Source organism: Molossus molossus, unplaced genomic scaffold (assembly GCF_014108415.1).
Source record: "Molossus molossus isolate mMolMol1 unplaced genomic scaffold, mMolMol1.p scaffold_m16_p_18, whole genome shotgun sequence".
Classification (NCBI taxonomy): Eukaryota; Metazoa; Chordata; class Mammalia; order Chiroptera; family Molossidae; genus Molossus; species Molossus molossus.
The window spans coordinates 56899735-56925318 of NW_023425353.1; the positions used below are offsets into that span (position 1 = coordinate 56899735).

Consider the following 25584-nt stretch of genomic DNA (forward strand, 5'->3'; position numbering starts at 1 on the left):
TCAGTGGGAACTGCGCTCTGTCTGTGGTAGCAGGGGTCACATGGCCAAGGAGGTGGATACGGAGACGAGCGAATAACTGGCCGTTTATTTAATCTACCATGCTTCTCTTAATGCCACTTTGTTACAGACCTCTCTGTGAATAACCATATTTTAGCTCAGACAATCCCACGGTACAGCCTTACCCAATGGATGCCCTCTTTTTCTTTTTTTTCCTCACTCGAGGACATTTTTGCATTTATCTTCAGACAGAGCGGGAGGGAGAGAGGGAGGAAGAGAGAGAGAGAAACATTGACGTGAGAGAGACACATCGAGTGGCTGCCACCCACACGACCCCAACCGGGGCCAGGGACAAACTGCAACCAATGTGCTTGCCCTTAGGGGAACCGAACCCGGGTCTCTCTGGTCCACGGGCCGACGCTCTAACCACTGAGCCAAACCGGCCAGGGCTGGGTGTCCTCTTGTAAGTGGCTGGTAAACATGTGCTGATTCGTTTCTTAAATCTGAAAATTACCACAGCGTTCTGAAAAAGAATCTTGTTAGATGGTTTAGGCTCAGAGGATGAAGAAAGCTTGGGTGTAGCTTCTTCACCGTTAGTCGGGCTTGCAACACCTCTGTCCTCGTTCCCTTCTGTGTAGTGAAGACTGTCTTCAGATGGTGTGTGGACAGTAAGTTGCTACAGAAACATCATCTTATCTGCCCGGACGATTACTACAGCGACGCAGCACCATTTTGCTCTGCACCTAAAGGTAATGCTTCTGTATTCCCGTAGAGCCTCTGCTGCCGTCCCAGGGACTCCCTTTGCTGCCAATGCCTTGTTCGTGGGGTTTCTTCCCCCTTTTCTTTAATTTTGATAGTGACTATTGGGAGGGTCACATCTGAGCACGCCACTCCCTCAACTCCTCAGTGTGAAGTAGATGCTCTTGTCAGCTGCTCAATGCCAAGAGATAGGAAAATGTTTGGAAATGTATTTGAGTGAACCATGAAACAAAATCAAATACAAAGACCTTACGGGTTTCAATGAAGGCATAGATAAGCAAGGAAGCACATTCCTGAGGGAGTCGGAGCATGGCCCTAGGGGTTCCCATGCCCCACACAGGGCCAGAACAACTTCTCACCCTGTGAATGGAGGGAAGGCAGAGAAGGGTGTGTGAGACAGAGATTGATGGATTATTTGGGCCAGTTTCCTGTGCTATGAGAGGCATGATCTGAGAATGAGTGGGACGGGAAGCTGGGTTGTGGGCTTAAGTAAGGAGGTAGTTTTTGGAGGAGTCACTGTGGATTTTGTGGCCAAACATCAGGCCGGCCTGCTGGGGCCCGGCTCAGAGGAGGAGCTCTCCGGCTGCCCTGGACTGTGAGCCTCTGCTGATCTCCGGGGCTCTGGAGCGGAGGGCTTGGGGTGGGAGGGCTGGGATCCGGGAGCTGAGCGTGCTGATGTGCGCAGCGTTCCAGTGGCAGCCTGAGCTGTGCGGAGAGGTAAGGCCAGGCGTGGTAGCAGAGCCACGTGTCGTGGGATACTGCGCCTCTCGGCACTTTAAGGTCAGACGGAACCCACTGTCTCACGCAGATCGAGAAGGGTGGCGTTAACACGCATTGAGGATTTATCAGGCAGTGTGCTGGAAGTGTGCAGAGGTACTCGTTTCTTTGCATTCTTGCTAGCAATGAATGTCTTCATTTAGCCTTTGGAGAGGATCTTAGAGGTATGAAGAAACAGTCCACATTTTGATTCCTGTGTGAGCTTTTAAGAAGCATGTTCACATATCGAACACGTGTGTGTGGATGACAGCGTTCTACTCATGTCCTTTGACCATGTTCGACAACAGACATTTTCACACTCAAGGCCTAAGTCTCGAGTACTTAAAATCAGGTCCAGGAGTCATTTGTATGCTGCAGAGCAAGTACATCTGGTAGCAAATGTGAAAGCTTAGGACAAACTATCGAGTGGTTTATTTAGTCATCTCAGAAATGTCCACCTCCTCACCTTGGTGTGGTAACTCAGCGTGTTTCCAAAGGCAACTTGGTCCCTGGCTATTTGAAGCCGACGTTCAGCTGTGAGAAGCGCTCCGTCCCGAAGAAAGAGCTGACCGAGAAGCTCGAGGCCGCCCGCAGGCAGACGCTGAAGTCTGAAGACGAGGCAGACCACACCATGGACAGCCTGTCCTGGGACTCATTCTTAAAGGCCAAGTGCAGGAGCAAGGACACGGCCAAGGTCAGTGCTGAAGCCTGTGCACAGCTGGGGGCGGGGGCAGTGGGGACAGGGAGATGGTGCGGGGAAGGAGTTCCAGGTGCCAGGGAGAGCTGTGGTAAGTGCACAGCTAAGCAGACAGGAGACTTCTCATGAGCCCCCTGTGGGCCATGCAGTTGGCCTAGATGTCAACACACACAGTCCCTCCGCCTGGCATTGACGCTATACTTTTATTGTGTTTCAAAGAAAGCAAGTCCACCAAAGAATAAAAACTGGATGAACCATTTACGAATGCCACAGAGAAAACAGGAGCGACTTCTCCTTGCCAGGATGGAGAGGCGGAACTGCTTCCTAAAAAACCCTCGGTTTTTCCCTCCTAACACCCGCCGTGGAGGCAAGTCTCTCATCTTCCCTCCCATGAAGCCAGCACCGAATGGAGAAGCCCAGCCTGGAGAGCTGGAACAGAGGTGTGTCTTTCCATGGCTCGCATTCTCAGAAAACCTGACCCTTTATATATATATATTTTTTTATCCTCACCCGAGGACATTTTTCCATTTTTTGCACAGATAGAGTGGGAGGGAGAGAGAGGAAGAAACATCGACGTGAAAGGGACACATCGAGTGGCTGCCACCCGTACGACCAACCAGGTCCAGGGACAAACTGCAACCGAGGTACATGCCCTTAGCGGGAACCGAACCCGGGTCTCTCTGGACCGCAGGCCGATGCTCTAACCGCTGAGCCAAACCGGCCAGGGCAGAAAACCTGACCCTTTAGAGCAGTGAGTTTCAACCAATGTGCTGCAAGAATTTTTAAAACATGCAACACCTGCCCTGGCCGGTTTGGCTCAGCAGTTAGAGCATCGGCCCATGGACCAATGAGTCGTGGGTTCGATTCCAGTCAAGGACACATACCTTGGTTGCAGTTCATCTCTGGACCTGGCCGGGGTTGTGTGGGAGGCAACCAATCAGTCGATGTGTTTCTCTCACATCAATGTTTCTCTTTCTCTCTCTCTCTCTTCCTCCCACTCTATCTGAATATAAATAGAAAAATATCCTCGTGTGAGGCTTAAAAAAAAAAAAAAATGTAATACCTGACTATTTAGTCAGGGGCACTGACCTCTCTTCCCTTAGGTTGTCAAATAAAAAAAATGACAACAGCCAACACAACAATAGCCATCTTGTGCAAATGAATCAAAATTATACTTTTTTTTTTTTTTTTGTCAGATTGGCAAAAAATATATTTTTTGGTGTGCTGCAGAATTTCAGTAATTGATTTATGTGTGCCATGAGATGAAAAAGGTTGAAAATTGCTACTTTAGAGTAAAAGCCAAAAGATTCAGGGTGTGATCTGGCTTACGAAGGATTCTAGACTTTGCAAGGGGACAGGATGTCATTATCAGGGCTACCCACAGCTGTGGCCTTGGGACATCCCCAGAGTCCTGGGTCTGTGCTTTTCCGACCTGCCTGAGACTTGAGGAGTAGGGGTCAGTGTTAGTCCGCTTACATCTCAGCAGTCAAGTGGGAGGAACCTCTGCAGCTACATGCTCCTCCCATTGGGGTGCATATGTCTTAGATAATAAAAAATGCTTAAAATTTGCCCTGGCCGGTTTGGCTCAGCAGTTAGAGCGTCAGCCTGCAGTCCACAGAGACCCGGGTTCGGTTCCCGCTAAGGGCATGTACCTTGGCTGCAGTTTGTCCCCGGCCCTGGTTGGGTCGTGTGGGTGGCGGCCACTCGATGTGTCCCTTTCACGTCGATGTTTCTCTCTCTTCCTCTCTCTCCTTCCCGCTCTATCTGAGTAAAAAATGGAAAAATGTTCTCGGGTGAGGATAAAAAAACAAACAAACAAAAATGCTTAAAATTTGATCAATCACAAATAATTTGTATAACTTGTGATTTCTCTTTAAGCAAGTACCTTTAGCTACATTTCCATAATTGCCTTTAAGAAGGAAATGAGTTGCTTCATGGGTTAATAATTGTAATGGTAAAACTACTAACCTTTCTTTATTAGACAAATAATATCTTTTTATTAAGAAAAATTGGAAGAGACTACTATTTCAAAGGAAAGCAGCACCTATATTAAAAACTCAGTTAACATGTTGATGTTTAAGTGCCCGGAGTTTTCCTGTGCATATTGAAAATGGAATATGTAGCTATACGTATTCTCACGAAGGTTCCATTATGCTGTAAAATTGTTTTGTAACCTGCTTTAACAACAACAAAACCCAGCAACTGACATATCGTGAATCTCTGCGGTAGCTTGGCTGTACCTATTTTACGTGCACCGGTCACTGTGGCATTTCACGCGTGGGTGAAGCTCACCGCCTTCTCCCGCCTTTGCCCTCCCACAGCTGTGCTGACGCTCCAGTGTTCCTCGCTAAGCCACCAGTGGGATTTTTCACGGATTATGAAATCGGATCAGTGTATGAGGTAGAAATCTTATTTCTTAATAGCTCTTACTCCATCTGCTTCCGTTTAAAAAATTTTTTAAAGTTTTTATTATGCAATTCTAAAACCATACGCAAGCCTAGGAAAAGACTCTGATGACCCCTGTGTGTCCACTGCCCAGCTTCGAGAGTTAACTCCAGCCTGCAAATGTGGTTTCATCTATTTTCTTGGGGGGGGGGCACATGTGTACATTGGAGTATTTTAAAGAAAAACTATTATCGCACCCAGCAATATTAATGATGATTCCTTAATATCAATTAATACCCATCCATGTCTGATTTTCCTCCATCTGTTTTTTTTTGGTGTTTTTTTTTTAAGTCAATTTGCAGTTGGTTTCTTTGAATCAAAATTCAAATATTGCATTTGGTAAAATATCTCATTTCTTCTTCAGTTGATAATTCCTCCTCTACTCTCTTCTTTTCTGAAATGTCATTGATTTGTTGAAGAAATTGCGATTTCTTACATCCTGGATTTGGCAAATTACGTTATTGTGATGACATTAAACTTGTAGTTAGATGTAGACGTATGATTAGATTCATATTCAAATTTTTTTTCTTTTAAGCAAGAATATACAATGGGGTAAAGATAATCTATTGAATAAATAATGTTGGGAAAATTGGACAGATACATGCAGAAAGAAAATGAAACTAGGCCACCTTACACCATATACAAGAATAAACCTAAAATAAATTGAAGACTTAAATGTAAGACTGAAGAAAATAAAGGCAGTAAACGTTCTGACATTTCTCTTAGCAATATTTTTTCTGACATATCTCCTGGGGCAAAGGAAACAAAAGAAAAAAATAAATAAATAGGAGTATATCAAACTAAAAAGTTTTTGCAAAGCAAAGGAAACCACCAACAAAACAAAAAGACAGCCTGCTGAATGGGAGAAGATACCTGCCAATGTTACATCTGGTAAGTGGTTAATATCTAAAATTTACAAAGAACTCATGCAACTCAACACCAAAAACAAAACGAAACAAAAAAACAATCCAATTAAAAATGAATAGGAAATGAATAGACACTTCTCCAAAGAGGACATACAAATGGCCAGTAGACATGAAAATATGATTGGTGTTACTAATCATAAGAGAAATGCAAACTGAAACTGCAATGATATACTACTTCACACCTGTCAGAATGGCTATCATCAGTAAATTAACAAACATGTTAGTGAGCATGTGGAGAAAAGTGAACCCTCCTGCTTTGCTGGTGGGAATGCAAACTGGTGCAGCCGCTATAAAAACAGGAAGGAGGTTTCTCAAAAAATTTAAAATGGCCCTGGCTGGGTATTAAGTAGGTTGGAGCGCTGTCCCATACACCAAAGGTTGCAGGTTAAATTCCAGGTCAGGGCCCATACATAGATTGTGGGTTCAATCCTGGGTTGGGCGTGTACAGGAGACAACCAATTGATGTTTTTTGTTTTGTTTTGTTTTGTTTTGTTTTGTTTTTTTTATCCTCACCCGAGGATATTTTTCTATTTTTTTGTACAGATAGAGTGGGAGGGAGAGAGAGGAAGGAGAGAGAGAGAGAAACATCGACGTGAAGGGACACATCGAGTGGCTGCCACCCGCACGACCAACCAGGGCCGGGGACAAACTGCAACCGAGGTACGCGCCCTTAGCGGGAACCGAACCCGGGTCTCTCCGGACCACAGGCCGACGCTCTAACCGCTGAGCCAAACTGGCCAGGGCCAATTGATGTTTTTAACATCAAAATTTCTCTTTCTTCCTCTCCCTCTAAAATTTAAAAAAAAAAAATTTTTTTAAAGAATGACAAAGGTAGTTACAAAATAGTCATGGGGATGTAAAGTAGAGCACAGGGAATAGAGTCAATAATATTGTAATCACTATGTATGGTGCCTGGTGATACTGGAAATATCAGGGGGATCATTTGTAAACTATGTAATTGTCTAACCAGTATGTTGTATACCTGAAACTAATATAACATAATATTGAATATCAACCATAATAGAGTTTTAATTTGTTTTGTTTTGTTGGCAAGAACACTGCTTCGGTGGTGCTGTGTAGTATTACACACCCATTGGGGGAGCAGGCGGCTGCTTTCCCCATTACCAGGGATGAATGGCTTCGGGTGTCGTGAGCCCAATTCCTCCTTTATCAAGCCCTTAGCAACCTTTCATTTAATGGCTTCAGTAGCCTTAAATTATTGTTGCCTAGATCCAGTTTTTAAAAATTGGGGCTTACAAAATGGTAATTTGTTCTTCTATTATTCCTTCTGCATTGGTTAGCTGTGATTTCCTGTTTTAAAAACAACCTTCCCATCCTGGCCGGTTTGGCTCAGCGGTTAGAACGTCGGCCTGCGGTCCTGAGAGACCCGGGTTCGGTTCCCGCTGGGGGCGCGTACCTCGGTTGCAGTTTGTCCCCGGCCCTGGTCGGTCGTGTGGGTGGCAGCCACTCGATGTGTTCCTTTCGCATCGATGTTTCTCTCTCTCCCTCTGTTCCTCTCTCTCCCTCCCACTCTACCTGAACAAAAAATGGAAAAATGTCCTCCGGTGAGGATTAAAAAAAATAAATAAAAAATAAAAATAAAAACAACCTTCCCTCTAACTTCTATTCCTGTCCGCTCTTCCTTGTACTCTTCATACCCCTAGAGGTAACTGTTTCATTCGTTTGGGTTCTTTCACTGTCTCTTGGAATCATAAGCACATATATGGATCTGTTCAAACCCTCTCTCCTTGCTGTCCTCTGCACGTGGCCCGTTTCACTTGACAGCATATTTAGTGATTCCTCCAAGGGCAGCATGTAGACTTTCCTCATTCCTTCTTCCCAGTTTCCTTCTTAACTAACACTAGCCTCCCACCAACCTGAGGAATCAGGTCAAGACCAAGCTTAGCAGTCGCCAGCCCGGCTCACCCGGTGCAAAGACACCTCCTAGGCCCAATCACAACAACCCTCCACATACATGTGCACTGCACTTTGCAGCTTCAAGAGTACTACTTGCAAATCCATCATTCTTTCGGAATTCTTAGACAAATAAGTAAGCGCTAAATGTTAAATCATTTTATTTACCTCGTGAACTTACTAATTATATGTTCTCTTTTGAATTCTGTGTCTGGTTGTCATAGTTCAAAGACAGTTGGAGAAGCTGGCAAAGACCCAGAGGAAGGGAAATAAAATAATTTCAGTTGAGGAGTGATAGGGCAAAGGGGGCGCTGCCTGGGGCTCTCTGAAAGACAGTTATCTGCAGGACCCGTGGTGCCAGCCATGGGCGCCTGTGGAAATGAACACAGACTGCATGGAGCTGTCCTCCCTGTGCCTTTGCCCGCGGTCTGTGGCCATCCCTTTCAGCTTGCTTGGTTGTCACCTCTCCGGAAGACCACCCTGACCTTTCCTCTCTGGATTAAATGTCCCTACTGGAGCCTCTTTTTGTACCATTGGCTCTCTTGTACAATTTTATATTTATCTCCCCCACCAGACTGTCAGTAAACCCTACAATGGCAAGTGTCATTTCTAGGTTTGTGTTATCATTTCATTATCGGTGCCTGCCCATCGTAGACCCTCCGTAAATAAGTGCCAACTGAATTCATGAATAGTTGGGTGTGGGTCTACCTCTCAGTCTTGCCTTCTCCTGCTAAGTAAGGTAAATCTAGAGCCAGTGTTTGACTTTAAAAAGTCGTGTGTGTGTGTGTGTGTGTGCACGCGTGTGCATGCTGGTTCTCAGCAGACTGCTGCCGCTGTGTACCAGAGCACGGCACGGCTTCTCCATGTGGCCTAGGCTTCCACAGAACGGCCACCTCAAGGTAATCAGACCATACTCGGCAGCTCAGAGCTTTTGTGTGAGTATCCTAACCAGCAAGGTGGAGATTGCACCACTTTTGATGACCTAACCTTGGAGGTTACCTTGAAGGAGTAGAGAAAGTCACTACTTCCTCTGCATGTTACAGGTTACAAGTGAGTCACTCAGGTTGGCCCAGATTCCCGGGGAAGATAAAGAGGCCTCACCTCTCCATGGGAGGGGATCTAAGAACTCGTGGGTGTGTTTTAAAACTGCTACAGGTGATAGTTACTAGTAGGTGTAGCAGGCGACCAGATTGGAGGAGGCCTGCAAGCCGTAGGAGACGTGGACTTATGAGGGTGACGTTGATAAGAACCCCCGATAGGTCTAGACATCAAAACAACTTATAAACTTGGTGATGTGTATGATACCAATCTTACAAAGACTTAGTACCCCAAATTTATGAACTCCTACAAATTAATAAGAAAAAGATCCAGTATACAGATGGCAAAGTGGTAAAAGGATGTGAACCAACAACCATGCAAGGAAACCAAATGGCAAATAAACAGGACCAGGCGGTCATCGTCATGAGCAGCAGAATGAGAACTAAGACCATAGTGTGGGTCTCCACACTTGGGTCTGCTCACCGACAGATTAGTGCCATATGTTGTGCTGCCCCAAATGGACAAATACTGATTTAGGAATACATACCTGTAATGAGATTACGAAGACATGCTTCAAATGGATATTGCTATTACCTGATGAGGGGCAGGGATAGGACTTCTTCTGTATTTTTGTTTTTTTTAATCCTCACCCGAGGACATTTTTGCACTTATCTTCAGATAGAGCAGGAAGGAGGGAGGGGGAAGAGAGAGGGAGAGAAACATCAATGTGAGAGAGACACATCGACTAGTTGCCACCCACATGACCCCAACCTGGGCCGGGGACAAACTGCAACCGAGATACATGCCCTTAGCGGGAACCGAACCTGGGACTCTCTGGTCCATGGGCCGACGCTCTAACCACCGAGCACAACTGGCCAGGGCTGCATTTGTATTTTTAACGTTTTATTTCTTAAGCTGAATGATAGAAATATGACTTTTGGCATGTTATAATGCATATATTTTTTCCAGTGTAATATCTCACAAAACAGAAGCAAAGAAGGGTACATGTATTGAGCTCCTCGACTGGGCCTGACACTGTGCGGGGTGCTGGTGGGGGTTAGCGGGTATGAGTTCCAGGCCTTGCCTGAGGGGGGTCTCCTAGTCTGAGTGAGGGTAAAGAAAGACAGGGCTTAATGGGGCTGGGTGGGTTGAGCGAAGGAGACAGGCCCAATTACCACCCTGGCATATGGGTGCCCATAACACCCCTTGACTGGATCCATGGGAAGAAGTGGCCCAAAGGGATATGTGAGGAGGAAGACAGTAGGAGGTGGGGTGGGCAGAGCTTTGGAGCCAGATGTCCTGGGCTCAGATCTCAACCCTGTTACTTACCAGCTAAGGAGTCCCTCTTTTTTTTCTTTATTGATTTTAGAGAGAGGAAGGAAGGAGGAGAGAGAAATAGAAACATCGATGAGAGAGAACATCGATTGGCTGCCTCCTGCATGCCCCACACTGGGGATCTGGCCCACCACCTGGGCACATGCCCTGACCAGGAACCAGGAATCGAACCAGTGACCTCTTGGTGCACAGGTCAACGCTCAGCCACTGAGCCACACCAGCCGGGCTAAGGAGTCTCTTTGAACTTCGGTTTCTTCGGTGTAAAGACCTCTCTGTAGATAGCGCCCCATTCCCGGGGCGAGGATGAACAGACACATGGCAGATGCCTCATGAACAGGGACTGTTATTTTACACAGGGCACAGAACGGGTCAGATATTTCTGCCTTCATGTTCACCTTGTATTTTATTTTTTTCCAAAACGAAACATAGAGATTAGCATAATGAATCCCCATATGTCCATCACTCAGCTCAACAGGTCCCCACACGTGGCCAGGCTTATTTCATCCCCACCCCCATATTATTTAGTAGACCCCAGACCTCCTGTCATCTGTCCATCCGAGTTGCTGCCTCAAAGAGCTCACCTTTGCCTTTGAACAGATGGTCATCTCCCTGCAGAACACCACCTCGACCAGCCGCTGCCTGCGCGTCCTCCCACCTTCCACCCCGTACTTCTCGCTGGGATTGGGTGAGCTTGGCGGAACCCTGTCCACACTGCCTCGGAGTTACGTGCTGGGCTTGCTCCCCGTTCCTGGCCCGCCTGGCCCTCGGACGACTCCTGGTCTGTGTCCTGAGCGAGGCCATTAGCAGGCGCTGGGGCCTCGGGCTCTGCTGGAGGCCTGCCCGCTCTTCCTTCCAGCGAGGTCTCTGCGTCTAGACAGCCCCCTCTCAGATCCCCTCCCTCTGCTCTCTCTTCACCCTGTCACTCAAACCGTCACGGCGGCGTCCCATGTCACAGTATTTTTCTCAAGAACAGCCTATTGTGTCATCCCGCCTCAGGAATCTTAAATGGCTCTTTGTTGCCCACAGAATGAATTCTAAGCCACGGGGTCAGGCATGGCATCACCTAGCCAGTCTGCACGGACCCTCTCCGTCTCCCCACCCTGGTGTCTTTACCTGGAGCCCCTGCCCTCGCAGCCTGCTCCATGGGCACGCCTGGTGGTTCTGCCCAGAGGCATCTACTCCCAGAGCCAGCCCAGCTGCGCGGGGTCTGCCGGTGCCCTCGGGTGCCCTCGGCAGCACTTGACGCCAAGCTCTGGTGGCTGGCTGGTCCCAGATCCTCTTTGTCACTTTGTCACGCACAGGAGTCTTCCCAGGGAATGGTGGAATGGTAGCTCCTGGAATGACCTGCCAGTACACTGTCCAGTTTTTTCCTGACTGCCTTGGGGATTTTGATGATTTTATTTTGGTGGAGACCCAGTCGGCCCACACGCTCCTGATCCCCCTGCAGGCCCGGAGGCCGCCCCCAGTGCTGACACGTGAGTGTGCGCCCTGCCCCCGGGGTTTGGTCAGGGTTGGCGAGTCCCTAGGACTGCGGGCTTCCTGGGCCCTTTGTGGCAGCGCACAGTCTGGCAGGGACTTCTGGGCCCTGAGGAAGGACCCCCAGCAGCATCTCCAGTCTTCCAGTGTCAGTCCGATTGTCCCGCTTCCCAGTGGAGGCTGGCTGAATTTCCATGGCAGGGGAGGGGGCCAGCAGCCCAGCCAGCCCCAGCATGGGCTTCCCTGGCTCATGGACCCCCTGGACGGGGCCTGTGCCACCCTGAGGCAGGGAAGGAGAGCCTGGCGCCTTCCAGGCTGTTGCCTGTGTGGCTGGGGGTGGGATTCTTCAGGAAAGCTGACTTTGGCTGGGCTCCCTCCCTCACAAGCCTCTTCAGCTGGGCACAGGCTGGAAGTTGGGACTGTGATCACCACCCCCAGGGTCACGCCGGGTGGCCCTGGCTGAGGCTGAGTTTCGGTGGGTGCTGACTCCTGTTGCTCTAGCCAGGAGGGCAAGCAGGGCTCAGGCCCTGTCCCCATCCATCTCTCTGCCCGGGGTGCGGGGGGGGGGGGGGGGCTGCTCTGAACTCTGGTTGGACCGCAGGAGAACAAGGGCAGCAGGGCCCATCCACAGTGCCGCGCCACGTCCCCTGTGTGTCTTTCCCTGTGACTGCAGTGTCGCCGGTGTTGGACTGCGGTTGCTGCCTCATTGGGGGGATGAAGATGAGCAGATTCCTCTGCAAAAACGTGGGCTTCAGTGTCGGCAAGTTCTGCGTTATGCCCAAAAAGAGCTGGCCACCCACAAGTTTCAGGGTGAGTGATCGCGATTGCCACCTGGGAAAAGAGCAAATCCATCAAAGGAAATAACCCCCAGCTAGGGACTGCTAGCGTGCACCTGTGATTGGAAACACACAGGAAACAGAATTTTATAACCTCTCTGTCCAAGTGCCACATCCCACGGAGAATCGGTGCGTGGAGACCAGCGCTGTAGCTCTGGTCAGGCCACCAGTGCGGCACACCCTGGGCAAGCGGTGTCACCTGTCTTGTCTTCAGGCCTGGCTCACTGTCACTGCATTTATTCATCAGGCGGGCATTATGGTCGCAAATGTCTGACTACATCAGAGGTCACAAATTGGCAGCCCTTTGGCCGGATTCTGGGGGCACATTTATTGGGCACAGTGCTGAAAAACTTTTTTTTGAGCCAAGATTTACACATCTCTGGGAGATTTCAATCAAAATCTGCATTTCCAGTGTCTTTGGAAATTTTGGAAGATGTGCAGCCTCGGGCCAGGATTCGTGGTGGCCCTGTCGGCTGGAGCAGGGAGCAGGACACATGTCCCTTCTCTCCGGGTTGCTCGGCTCCCCGTCCCCACAGCAGCCGGGCGCTCCCTCATCATGCTCACATCGTCATTTCTCCTGCACTAGAGAGAGCTCTCTGTGCCCCTCTCTCCAGAAAACAACGAAAGATCCAGAGGACCACGGGTTCCACGAGACACATTTCACTCACTTCTGTTACCCGCCACCCTGTAGGCATGGGTCTGTGTCCCTTGCTAAGTGGCTTCCTGTGTAGGCACCTGGGCGGCAGCAGTGCCCACGAGATGGGCTGCTGCCCTCACGCCTCAGGAGCTTATCGCCCGAGCTGGATCAGGGGTGGAGGCAGACACGGGAGCTGGCACCCGCCACGCCGGGTGCTGTGGGGGGAAAGGGTTGTGGTTTGGATACTCCCCTTCTGGGAGGCCCTCTCTCACGCCTCCTGCTCTGTGTCTGAAACACTTGTCAGTGGCAACCTTGTACCCGCCCCCAGCAGTCAGTTCTTGACGGGTGTCCCTCTTCTGCGGCTTCCTCAAACTTAACCTTCGAGGTGCCCAGTGAAGGTTGAGTAACAGATGCTTGCTGAATGAATGAGCCTCAGTTTCTTCATTGAGGGGGGCCTGGATGGTCCTTGAAATCCTTCACATTGCGAAAGGGATGTTCGGAGGAGAGAGGTTTGTAAGCTGGGCGCTGGGTTCTACAGTTCTTTCCACACTGTTGTGTAACCCCCTGCTTTTCTTGAAGGCTATCGCAACCACTGGCTTTGTTGAGCAGCCTCCCTTTGGGATCATGCCCTCGGTGTTTGAGCTGGCTCCGGGGCAGGCCATATTTGTGGAGGTAGGTAATTAGATGTTTCCTCCTCCTCCTCCTCCTGACGGTCATGGCTCTTTCCTCAGCTGCTTGCATGATTTCCTGCCTGTGTGTTTTCATAACCCAGATATCCACTCCCATCCCGGGTCCCAGCCTTAGTGGTTTCTGTGTAGGAGCATGTTCTTGCACTCGGCGGGGTGATGTCACTTGCCTACCTTATGACCTCTCTCACAGAGCAAGTGCACAGAGCCCCGGCGTTTCCACTGTGATCCCTGCGCGTTGCTTGTCCACACTGTTAGCTCGGGCCTCAGCTGCTTCCAGGATCTTCCCATGGTCCTTCAGTCCCTCCCGGACACCCCTCCCACAGTCGGTACCTGGGTGATGACAGTGGCTCGGTTCTCTTTCCTGTTTCATCTTCAGTTATACAGTAAACAAGACTCGCCTTCCTTAGGCCTTTGAACCTCTGCAGAAGCTCTCAGAGTCTGCCCCCTGGCTGTGGGCTTCTCCTTTCCAAAGCGGCCCCTTTAGGTGTCCCTTCAGCTCATCACACCTGCTCATTGGTCCCCAGAAGAGCCTTTGAGAAAGGGTGATGTCTTCCTGTCCTGTCATGCTCCCCGACTCCCTGGCCCAGGAGTCTGATTCTGAGCTGTTATGTGGCTGGCTGTGGGCTGTCCTCACTCGCCTGTTGAGGGAGACACTGATGTTCAAGAGCACAAGTTGTCTGGTTTCTGGGGGGGGGGGGGCGGGGAGCTTGGCCTGCACCATGTCGTTGGGTAGTGAGAGCCAAGAACCATCGGTTCTCACACTCAGCTGCACTTTGCAATCCCCGGAGAAACTTGCAAACACTCTGATGTCTGGGCCCTGACATTCTGAGTGCATTGGTCTGCGCTGTGGCCTGGGCACAGGACTGGCAAAGCTCTCCAGGGGACTGGTGTGCAGCAGTCTGGGCACCGCTGCCCCGAGCTGCTTTGCCATGGTGTAGAGGGGGGTTTCCTCTGCCGACTGCTTTCCAGTTTCATGTGCCTGATGGCAGCTTGTTCTAGAGCCTGGGGCAATGCTTGCTTGTTCGTGTCTATGCTGATCTGAGTCCCCCATAAAGACCTGGCTCTTGGGGTTGGGACAGGGCTAGTTCAGGGACATAGTAGGGCTTTATGAGTCCTTGTCTACTGCTGGGGTCAGGTTGGAGCCTCTTGGCATAGCCCAGGCCTTGTCAGAGCCTTGCTGTGACTTTAAAGAATTGCGACTGGTCACCTCTGACCAGGCCAGGATGTCCCCCTCATCCCACCTTCCTGTGATCCCCGAGGAAAGGAAGAGGGCAGCAACAGGAGTCTTGGGGAGCAGTGAGGGGGTTGTTTGGGGGAGGCTTGTTCCCTTTGCATTCCTCATGTGTTTTGTTTATTGGGTATTTGGGGGTTTGTTTTAAAATTTATTCATATTTCCAAATAAATAAATTCATGTTTAAAAATTCCAAAGATACAAATAGATAAACAGTGAAATGCTCCCTTTCACCCCAGTTCCCCAGCCATCTGGAGGCCACAACCTTCCCAGGTTTCTCTGGGCCCTTCCAGAGGCATGTGATGCTTAATGAGCAAATGCACATGTTTTTTCTTTTCTTTTCTCTTTTGTTGTTGATCCTCACTGGAGGATATTTTTCCATTGGTTTTTAGATAGAATGGAAGGGAGGGAAGGAGAAAGAGGGAGAGAGAAACATCGCGAGAGGGACACATCGATTGGTTGCCTCCCATACAACACTGACTAGAGCCAGGGATCTAATGTGCAACTCAGGTACATACCCTTGACTGGGAATTGAACCCTTGACCCTTTGGTCCATGGGCCAATGCTCTAACCACTGAGCAAAACCAGCCAGGGCTGCACGTGGTTTTTCTTTCCTTTGTTTCCATTTTTCCTTCAAATAGTTGCCCACTCTATCCTCTGTTCTGCAAATCATTCTTATATTTTTTATAGCTGCATAGTAGTCCACTGTGTGAATGAACCATAATTTAGTTGGGCCATTCCCCACTGATGGACATGAAATTTGTTTTCTGATCTCTGGCTATTTTTGCAAATAACTTACATCAGTCTGTTCAAGTATGAGTCTGCTACAGGGCACAGTCCTCGAAGCAGAGGTGCTGACCCGAGAGGTCTCTGCTTCGTAACTGTGACACATGTTGGCCAAATCCCCACGGTGTGGATCGTACCGGTTATACTTCCAACGACAGGCGAAGGTGCCTGTTTCCTCACAGGCTTGCCGAGGCAGTGTGCTATCAAACTTTATTTTAATTGTTATCCTGGACATTTTTAAACATATACAAAGTAGAAGAGTGTAATGATCACCCATGTGCTCGTTTCCCAGCTTCAACGTTTATGAGCTCTTGGCCAAAGGTGCTGCAACTACATTCCGACCAATCCCCACCCCGCCTTCTAGGTTCCTTTGAAGAAAATCAAGATAATCAAGATATTATATCCTGCATCTGTGATCGCTCACTTAGTGCTCTTTGACACTATAAAGAATGAAAACTTGTTCTGGGTGGTTTTTGTTTACATTTCTTTTGTGGTGAATGAGGTTTAACATGTCATTTGTATGTTTGTCTCTGTGAACACTTTCATATCCTTTCAGCGTGCTCCCTGCCTCACTCTGGGGTGGAGCAGCAGCCGAACCCCCGGCCTTAGGTAGAAGGTGGGGAGCCAGCAGGGTGCGTGTCTGGAAGAGAAGCCTGGAAGGTGGGGGTGGCCCTTAATGGGAGGTGACAGGGCCACCTTCTCTCCCCCAGGTCGTGTTTCTCCCAACGAGCCTCGGAGAGGCAGAGCAGACCTTCATCGTCGCGTGTGACAACTGCCAGATAAAGGAGCTGGTGACCTCGGGTGGGCTTGTGTGTGTGCCCAGGGGAGGGCTGGAGTGGGCCCCAGGCTCTGGAAGCTGCTGACTGGCATTGGCTTCAGGGGACACTTTGAGGGGATGCTGCAGCCTCCATCCACCAGGGTCTAGTTTGGGGCTCACTCTGGTCAGACCCTGGAGACCCAAGTCAGTGTGGCCTTCAGGACAGTCCCAAGGAGCCTTCTAGTGACAGACAGAGGGAAACCTGGGGTGAAGTCTTTCATCGTTCACTTTGGAACTCACCTTGATCTCCTTTTGGGGAATTGCCAGAGACTCCCACATAAACAACCAGATGCACCTCTAGGTTCCTGTGGGGTGAGGGGGTATCCTGCTGAGTTCCGCTGAGATGCCCTCTTCCTTCCTTTCCTCCATCCTCCCTCCTTCCAGCCTTCCTCCCTCCCTCCCTCCCTGCCATCCATCCATCTGTTCTTCCTTTCTCCCTCCCATCTGTCTGTCATCCATCTGTCCATCCCTCTGTCCCTCCCATCCACCCTTCTGTTCTTCCTTTCTCCTATCCATTTGTCCGTCATCGTCTGTCCCTCCCTTCTCCCTCCATCCATCCAGTTTGCCTCAGCAAGCATTAATTGGGTGCCTGCTATACGCTAGGTTATCAGAATCACCTCATGTTGGTCTGTGAGGATGTGGGGACATGAATCTGTGTGTTAATGGCCCCCAGTTCTCCTCTTATATACAACTCCCAGGGTCATGACCAAGTTGCGTGTGGATGGTGGCATGGGTCCTGCCACAGCCTTTGCCCAGAGTCCTGATTTCAGCCCTAGTGAAACTTCACTGCTCTTTTCTCAGGAACTGGGCAGCTGATTGCCTTGGACCTCATCTATATTTCCGGTGAAAGAAGTCAGCCGGAGCCTGGAGAACTCACAGACCTAACAGCCCAGCACTTCATACGCTTTGAGCCTGAGAACCTTCAGTCCACAGCTAGGAGACAGCTGATTATTAGAAATGCTACGTGAGTGACCCCTATGAACATACCCTTCTCCTTCCTCACCTGCCCCCAGTTCCCAGCGAGGCAGCAGCCTCCTTCCAGGGGCCAGGGAGGGGTCGGCACAGAATGGAAGGATCCAGATTTGCTGTCCATCATGCTAGCCACCTGCCACATGTGGCTATTTGGTTCTTGTTTGTTTGTTTGTTTTTGTTAATCCTCACCCGAGGATATATTTTCCATTGATTTTTAGAGAGAGTGAAAAGGAGGGAGGGAGATTGAGAGAGAGAGAGAGAGAGAAGCATCGATATGAGAGACACATCAGTGGGTGGCCTTTTGCAGGCACCCCAATCAGGACGGTGATGGTACACCATTCAGGTACACGCCCTTGACTGGGAATTGAATTTGTGGCCTTTGGGTACTCAGGCCGACACTCTAACCACCGAGCACACCGTCCAGGACCACATGTGGCTATTTCTATGGAAATCAATTAAAATGAAATAACATTAAAAACTCATCTCTTCATTGGCACCAGCCACGTTTTTTTTTTTTTTTTATCCTCACCAGAGGACATTTTTCCATTTTTTGTTCAGGTAGAGTGGAGGGAGAGAGAGGAAGAGAGAGAGAGGGAAACATCGACGTGAAGGGACACATCGAGTGGCTGCCACCCGCACAGCCGACCAGGGCCGGGGACAAACTGCAACCGAGGTACGCGCCCTTAGCAGGAACCGAACCCGGGTCTCTCCGGACCGCAGGCCAACGCTCTAACCGCTGAGCCAAACCGGCCAGGGCACCAGCCACGTTTTAAGTACTCAGCCACCCAGGTAGTTAGTGGCCAGCGCGTTGGACAGTGCAGATACAGAAGGTTTCCGTCACCGCAGGAAGTTACATTGGACAGGGCTGAGCATCCTGGACCATCCTTAGCCAGGAACAGTGTTCCAGAGAGTTCCTGCCCTGCTCACGAGGGGAATCCATCCAAATCCCAAGATCAGACCGACTGGCCTGTGGGTTCAGTTCTCACTGTCACGTACTTCCTGACCATCTTGGAGCAGCCCCACCACACCGGGACAGGCCGCCCAGTGACCCCAGCCAGGCCTCGCCAGGCTTGTCTGTTACCAGCACAGTGAGCCTCACGCAGCTGCCACCACAGCACGCATGGAGTCCTGCCCCTCCCACTACTGTGGAGTTGCCGTGGCTCCTGGTGGCAGCCTGTGGGCACATCTTTCTGGCCAAAGTGGTCCTGGGAGGCCATGGCTGGAGAGGTGGAGGGTGGGGCGAGGGCTGATGTGGCAGCTCTCACATGGTAGGAGACCCTGCAGAACACTTTCCTGAGCTCGGGATGTCCCGAGCCCTGCAGTTGAATGGGTGGAGCATGACTACATGTGAGTGCAATTTCCCGAGTCACGGTGACCCCAACCGCCAGCTGCTGGGGGTGGGAGAGGGGCCTCTCTTAGGTGGTCTTCAAGGTTAGCTTGGACTCCTTGACTGACCCACAGAATGTCCCTGCCTGAGGCTCCTCCATGGGAGGGGCCTGAAGGGCGGGAGCGCCGGTCCGGACAGGCCGGGCCTGACCTGGGACCCGCTGTCAATGCTGCCCTCAGGCACGTGGACCTGGCCTTCCACTGGCAGATCATCATGCCCAACCTGCAGGCCCTGCTGCCTGGAGAGACCTACAGCCCAGACAGCATCAAGTACCACCCTGACAAGGAGACAGCCTTCTCCATCACACCCGAGAGGGGCGTCCTCCAGCCCCACACGGACCATGAGTTCATCCTGAGCTTCTCTCCCCACAAGGTTAGAACGGTGCCGTCTTGGTAGACACATGGGATCGGGTCACAATACTTCCACCCTCCTGGCATGTTCTTTCTTTCTCTTTTTTAAAAATCTTTATTGTTGAATGTAGAATGTATTACAGATGTTCCACATTTTTCCCCATTGACCCCCTCCTCCCCACTCCCACCCCCCTCCCTCCTTTTCCCACACTATTGTCTGTGTCCATTGGTTATGCATATAAGTTCTTTGGTTTATTTCTTCCCACCCCACCCCCCCAACCCCTTTCCCTTTGAGGTTTGTCAGTCTAGCAATGAATTTGTACTTCTTAATCCCTTCACCTTTTTCACCCATTCCCCCAACCCTCCTCCCAACTGGCAACCAACAAAATGTTCTCTGTATCTATGAGAATGTTTCTGTTCTACCTGTTCATTTTGTTTGTAGATTCCTTTGTTGATAGATATGTATTCATTGCCATTTTGTTTGTTCATATATTTAATCTTTTTCTTCAAAAAGACCCTTCATCATTTCATATAATAACGGTTTGGTGGTGATGAACTCCTTTAACTTTTTCTTGTCTGGGAAAGTCTTTATATGGCCATCGATTCTAAATGACAGCTTTGCAGGATAGAGTAATCTTGGTTGTAGGTTCTTGCTTTTCATCACTCTGAATATTTCTTGCCACTCCCTTCTGGCCTGCAAAGTTTCTTTTGAGAAATCAGCTGACAGCCTTATGGGAACTCCCTTGTAGGTAACTAGCTGCCTTTCTCTTGCTGCTTTTAAGATTCTCTCTTTGTCTTGAACCTTTTGCATTTTGATGATGATGTGTCTTGGTGTGGGCCTCTTGGGGTTCATCATGTTTGGGACTCTCTGTGCTTCCTGGACTTGTATGTCTATTTCCTTCACCAAGTTAGGAAAGTTTTCTGCCATTATTGTTTCAAACAGGTTTTCGATTTCTTGTTCTCTCTCTTCTCCTTCTGCCACCCCCAAGATGCGAATGTTGGCACACTTGAAGTTGTCCCAGAGGCTCCTTACACTATCCTCATTTTTTTGGATTCTTTTTCCTTTTTGTTGTTCTGATTGGGCGTTTTTTGCTTCCTTATATTCCAAATCGATGGTTTGCTTCTTGGATTTACGTACTCTACTATTGAAGCTGTGTAAATTATTCTTTATTTCAGTTAATGGCTCCTTCAATTCTGACTGTGCATCCATAATTTCTGACTGGTCCTTTTTTATGCTCTTGAGGCCTTCACTAAGTTCACTGAGGTTCTCACTAAGTTCATTGAGCATCCTTATAAGCAGTATTTTGAACTCAGCATCTGTTAGGTTTCTTATCTCCATTTCGCTTAGTTCTTTTCTTGGGATTTTGTTCTGTTCTTTCATTTGGGACCTGTTTCTTTGTCTCCTCATTTTGGCTGCCTCCCTGTGTTTGTTTCTGTGTATTACTTAACGAGAGGTATGGGGCTAGCTGAGACCAGATGCTGCTCGTTTGAAAGAATTTAGGAAAAACCTGAAGCAGGATCCAAGACAGGCCAATCCTATGGTTAAGCAAGTGGCAACAGCTTGGGTGGGCCTGAAAGTTAGGTGGGCCTAAAAGTTGGGTGGGGTGGGTTAGGGTGGGGCGAGGCAGGGCCTCAGGGAATCACCAGGGCGAGGCTACCAGTGTGAGCCAGGTTGCTGGAGTCCCAGATATGGTGACTGTCTGCCGCCCCAGGGAAGGGCTCACCAAAGGAACAAAGGCCTCTGACAGCACGTTTGTCCCGCAGAAAGCCCCCTCTCCAGCCCTCGCTCCAGTGCCAAACAGCTCAGTTCTTCCCTGTATGTCTCTGGTGCCCCTGGAGCTGCCTCCCCTCCGAGCTTAGAGGGAGAGAGTCCGATAAGTCCATGCGCGGGCCCTTTAAGGAGCTGCCTGGGGCTCCAGCCGCCTCAGCCTCCCTGAGCCTCAGTTCCCGCTGGTTTTTCCAGCCAGAAGTTATGGGGATTCTCTTCCTGGCACTGGAACCCTGAGCAGGCACCTGGTGTGGGACGGGGACCCCTCAGTCCTCAGGAAGGACCTTCCCAGCCAAGGTGTCCTCCTGATTTTTATCCGCCACACGTGGGTGTGGGACCAGCCCGTCCGCCTCCGCCCCTCCTACCAGTCTCTATGCAGCTGCTGCTTTAATTCTTTAGTTGTAGGACTTCCATTCAGCTTGATTTCAGGTGGTTTTGAATGATGGTTGTTCTGTAGTTTAGTTGTAACTTTGATGTGGTTGTGGGAGGACGCGATACCACGTTTACCTACCCGCCGTCTTGACTGGAAGTCCCGGGCATCTTGTTTAGGGATGTTGAGGCCGCAGTGGGGCTGCCTAGGTACCCAGTGTCCTGTAGGCTGGCACTCAGCTCAGAGTGGGGCTGTGGGGTGTGCTGGCGTCAGGAAGGAGACACTCATTTTGCGTGGTCCTGATCCTACACATACTTCGTCTGCAGCCAGACCCTCGCCCCTTCCTCAGCTCTGGTTCTTCTGTGTTTCTGCTACATGGAGGACACTCCCATCCTTGTGCAGCCCCACACCCCAGAGAGACTGAGGTGCAGGTTCTGGGGCAGGGCGAACAGCTCCGGGTGAGAGAGGCAGGAGAGCTGACGTGAAGGCAGGTGCTGGGGCCTCACCGGTGAGAGAGGCAGGTCTGCCTGTCATCCCAGCGTACAGCCGCCTCACTATCCGTCCTGGGAGGGTGTGGTGCCCAGGACACACTGAGCGCAATGTTGGGGTCCGGAAAGCCTTCCTGTCCCCCGGTCGGCCGGGGCAGGCACACCACGCATCCTGGCAGCCACCCCGCTTTCCCTGGGTGACGGGAGACATAGCAGGGCAGCAGCACGTTCCTGAGGCCTCGCTGCAGCCCAGGCGCCAGCCTTCCTCTGGGCAGCCTGGCTGGAATGCAGCTTGTTTGCAGGGCGCTGTTTGTCTTGCAGCTGAAGGATTTTCACAGTGTTCTCCAGATGGTGGTAGAGGCAGTCCCAGAGCTCACGAGGTGAGCGAGGGCTGGGCCCTGGATGAGGGGTGGGGAGCGGGACTGCCTTCCCCACAGGATGCGAGGGAGGCGGTGAGAAGGGCTGAAGGAGCCACCTGACCGCAGGAGGTGTTGACGCATGGGAGCATGCTCGCCTTGCCAGGGCCCCGAGGCCTGGCATGGGCTCAGCGTGCAGGGAACAGAGCCCGCTGGACTCACTGGGAGAGCTGTGCCCCAGGCTCCTTGTTACCAGGCAGGCAGGCGGGTGGCCCCTGGGTGGTGGTGACTAAAGAGGAAAGGTTTGCCCCATGGGGGGCATTGCTACCAGCTCTCCCGTAACTGTCAGGGGGTCTGCAGTCAGCCTCCCGTAGCGATCCCAGGCTGGGTGCTACACTGGTCCGGCAGGCAGCAGGGAGGGTGCCTGTCACAGCCACAGGCATTTCTCACTATTTCAGGGCATTGACTGGTGCGTCTGATTTTAGGGGGCTTGGGAGCTGTGAGCAGGGGTCATTTTCTTTTCACAAGACCAGAGATATGGGACAGCAGTGAGGACCGTGCGGGGCCATGCTCTGGGCTGTCGGCTCCGAGCTCACCGCGAGTCTGTGTTCAGTTCAGAACCAGAAAACCCCTCGTACACGGTGGATGACGTGATCGTCCTGGAAATCGAGGTGAAAGGCTCCGCAGAACCTTTCCAGGTCCTCTTGGAACCCTATGCCCTCATCATCCCCGGGGAGAACTACATTGGCACAAGTGTGAAGAAAGACTTTAAGGTGGGTCGCTGTAAGGCTGGCCGAGATGGTGCCGGACTGGGCACAGGTGTGAGGACAGAGTGGCCCGAGAGGCGGATGGCGGTGGCCTCACGGAGGACTTGGTTTGCACAGATGCTGGGCTGGGTGTCTGTCATTTTATCAGCATCCTCCGAACCACAGGCTGTGGAACCCGTTCCTGTGTTTGTGGGTCTTTGGCAGGATCTGGCACCCATAAACCCTGCAGTGGTGTTGGGGCTGTCGGGTGGCCAGGAATTAGCGGGGAGGGTGTGGAGAGGACCTTCTGTGAGCCCACAATCCCACAGTCCTTCGGCAGGTTCAGACTGGACAGCTGGGGTGTGTCTTTCAGATGTGGAACAACAGTAAGTCCCGCATCAGATACACGTGGGGGAAGATCAGCGACTACCACATCGTCGAAGTGGAACCCTGCACAGGGACCATAGGTACGGGGGAGGGGGGATGACCTGCCGGGGTGCCGGGGACAGGAGGTCCGCAGAGTGGTCAGCTGCAGCCTGGTACACGTGGGCGAGAAGCCAGCGAAGATCACACATCCAGGCCCAGCCACAGAGGGGACCCGCCCCTGCTCCCTTTCTCCACCTCGTTCCTCCTCTCCCAGAGTCCAGCGAGGTCGAGGATTTTGAGTTGAAGTTTACCGCGGGTGTTCCCGGCCCAACAAGTCAAGACCTGCTGTGTGAAATCAGAGACTCACCCTCTCCGGTGGTGCTGCACATTGAGGCAACATTTAAGGTGCTGCTGGGGGCCTGGGCAGCTGGGTGGGCCTGGCACGGGGCAGGGGTAGGGCACAGAGCCCACTCCCAAGTGGCCCGCTGATGGGCTCTCTGGGTGTCTCAGGGGCCTGCCCTCGTCATCAACGTCTCAGCCCTTCAGTTCGGTTTGCTGCGTCTGGGGCAGAAAGCCACAGACTCCATCCGGATCCAGAACACCAGCCCGCTCCCGGCCACGTGGCACATGCAGGAGAGCTCGGTCTGCCTGGAGGAGCGGCAGGAGGGTGTAAGTCAGGCCTCTGGCTCCTCTGGGCACCACCTCCCCAGGAGCCAATCTACCTGTGAATCTTGTACTGGGCCAGTCAGAGGGTTGAGGCTGGGAGCAGAGAAGCCTGTCTGGTGACTTCTGCCTGGCAGGGTCCCCAGTTCTCCCCATCTCCGAGGGAGTCGGGTCCTGTCTACAGCCGAACTTAACCCCGAACTGGATTTTCCTGTTACTTTCTCTACCGCATGATGCAGAATTAGGACGTAGGTTTCTCCCTCTGTCAGGGCAGCCTGAGTCAGGAGGAGGCTGCTGAGCTGGGCAGGAAGCTTCCAAGGCCTCCAGGGAGGGATGGGCTGGGTGGGCTCACCCCAAGATTCCCCACTTCCCAGAGATTGTGCCTGCAGATTGAGAACCTGCCACCAGGTGGTGCTTGGGCCTGGGCTCCTCACCCAAACCAAAAGTCCCCCAAAAGAAAACCCAGGATTCATTTCCACCCAAATAGCACTTTTCTTTTTACTATACAATAAGGAAATACTAGCGTGGCTAAGTGTTGTCTTCACATTACCCCGTGGCATCCCATGAGTATCTGATGTGCAGTCCAGAAGAAGACAAGTCGCAGTACATCAGTCACTCCCCAGCAGCCGTGAGCTGTAAATCCCGCCTGGCTGCCCCACTTTCACGCTTGGCGGCCTGAGATCCCCGGGCTGCCTGGGTTGTTGCCACACCTGTGCGCCTCTGGCCAGGTCTGTTTGGTGGAAGCACCTCCCTCTGACTGCTTCCTCCCGAGGCCCCCATCTTGCTTGTCCCTTTGCCCTCCGGGGCAGAACGCTGCACACTGTCCCCTCCACATTCAGAAGCCGAGGAAGGACAGTCGCAGCCACGCACGCATCGTAGCTGCTAACGTATGTTCCCTCTCTCCAGGCCTTTTCCTTCCCACTCAGAAGCCCTTCTCCTTCACCTGAGGGCCGAGGCCCTAGACGGGCACTCTGAACCTTAGAAGCTATGACATTTGCATCGAATCACAACAACATGGCCAAGTGTCCTATTACACAGGCTTGGAGTTAGCACCTCCCCTCCTGGGGCTCACTGGTCTCCCTGCTTGGACTGTGAAACCACAGAAGCCTGGGACTGGGACTGGGGACAGGGCGGTGTCAGTGTCGCAAGACAAGAACCCTTTCTTCTAATGAAACCCTACAGAGAAGCCCAAGGTCTAGAATAAAGTATGACTTCCCTAGTCACCAAGAGACCCCCTTGTGAGTCACCCTCTGCCCCATCCTGCCCTCCCCACTTCTGAGGAACCCCTGGGATTTCCCAGAGCACAGCTGGGATTTCGGGACCACATTCAACCCCTTCATCTGATGGAGGAGAGGCAGCGAGGGAAGGTCACACCGCTGATGAGTGATGGAATCATGAGCTCCCTGTTCTCTAATTCCCAGTCTGTGTTTTGCTCCCATTGAGAAGAATGACTACATGTTATCATTGAAATAATGGTCAATTTACAGTGTATTAAGATTTATGTTACAGTCGAGGCTGGTAGGAATCCTGCCTCTATGGTCTCTGCACTTAGCTCTTTTGCGCTGAGATTCGGGATTGGTTACCTGTGCTCAGGTCAGGGGACCCGGAAAGCCAGCCCCAGGGTACAGCCACACCCCTAGGGCTCCAAGGGAGATGCACGTGAGTAACAAGGACCGAAGAAAGCAGGGGGCTCTGTCCTGACCAGCAGAGCTTGGCCCCGGAACCCCAGCCAGAGCACACAGCCACTTTTTCTGAGTTAGGCCTAAGCGGCCCAGAGTG

General features: G+C 51.2%; 1 protein-coding gene across 1 annotated transcript in view; it reads left to right on the forward strand.

Moving 5' to 3' along the window:
• Nucleotides 1-25584, forward strand: part of DLEC1 (DLEC1 cilia and flagella associated protein) — a 54749-nt gene that overhangs the window by 9031 nt on the left and 20134 nt on the right. The window contains exons 3-18 of the mRNA XM_036266597.1: nucleotides 636-746; nucleotides 2010-2206; nucleotides 2429-2649; nucleotides 4531-4609; nucleotides 10465-10552; nucleotides 11169-11342; nucleotides 12017-12153; nucleotides 13396-13488; nucleotides 16233-16323; nucleotides 17141-17303; nucleotides 18878-19070; nucleotides 21996-22054; nucleotides 22644-22803; nucleotides 23150-23243; nucleotides 23417-23547; nucleotides 23653-23811. Coding sequence (XP_036122490.1) covers nucleotides 636-746; nucleotides 2010-2206; nucleotides 2429-2649; nucleotides 4531-4609; nucleotides 10465-10552; nucleotides 11169-11342; nucleotides 12017-12153; nucleotides 13396-13488; nucleotides 16233-16323; nucleotides 17141-17303; nucleotides 18878-19070; nucleotides 21996-22054; nucleotides 22644-22803; nucleotides 23150-23243; nucleotides 23417-23547; nucleotides 23653-23811 — 2150 coding nt within the window. The remainder of the gene's footprint in view (nucleotides 1-635; nucleotides 747-2009; nucleotides 2207-2428; nucleotides 2650-4530; nucleotides 4610-10464; nucleotides 10553-11168; nucleotides 11343-12016; nucleotides 12154-13395; nucleotides 13489-16232; nucleotides 16324-17140; nucleotides 17304-18877; nucleotides 19071-21995; nucleotides 22055-22643; nucleotides 22804-23149; nucleotides 23244-23416; nucleotides 23548-23652; nucleotides 23812-25584) is intronic.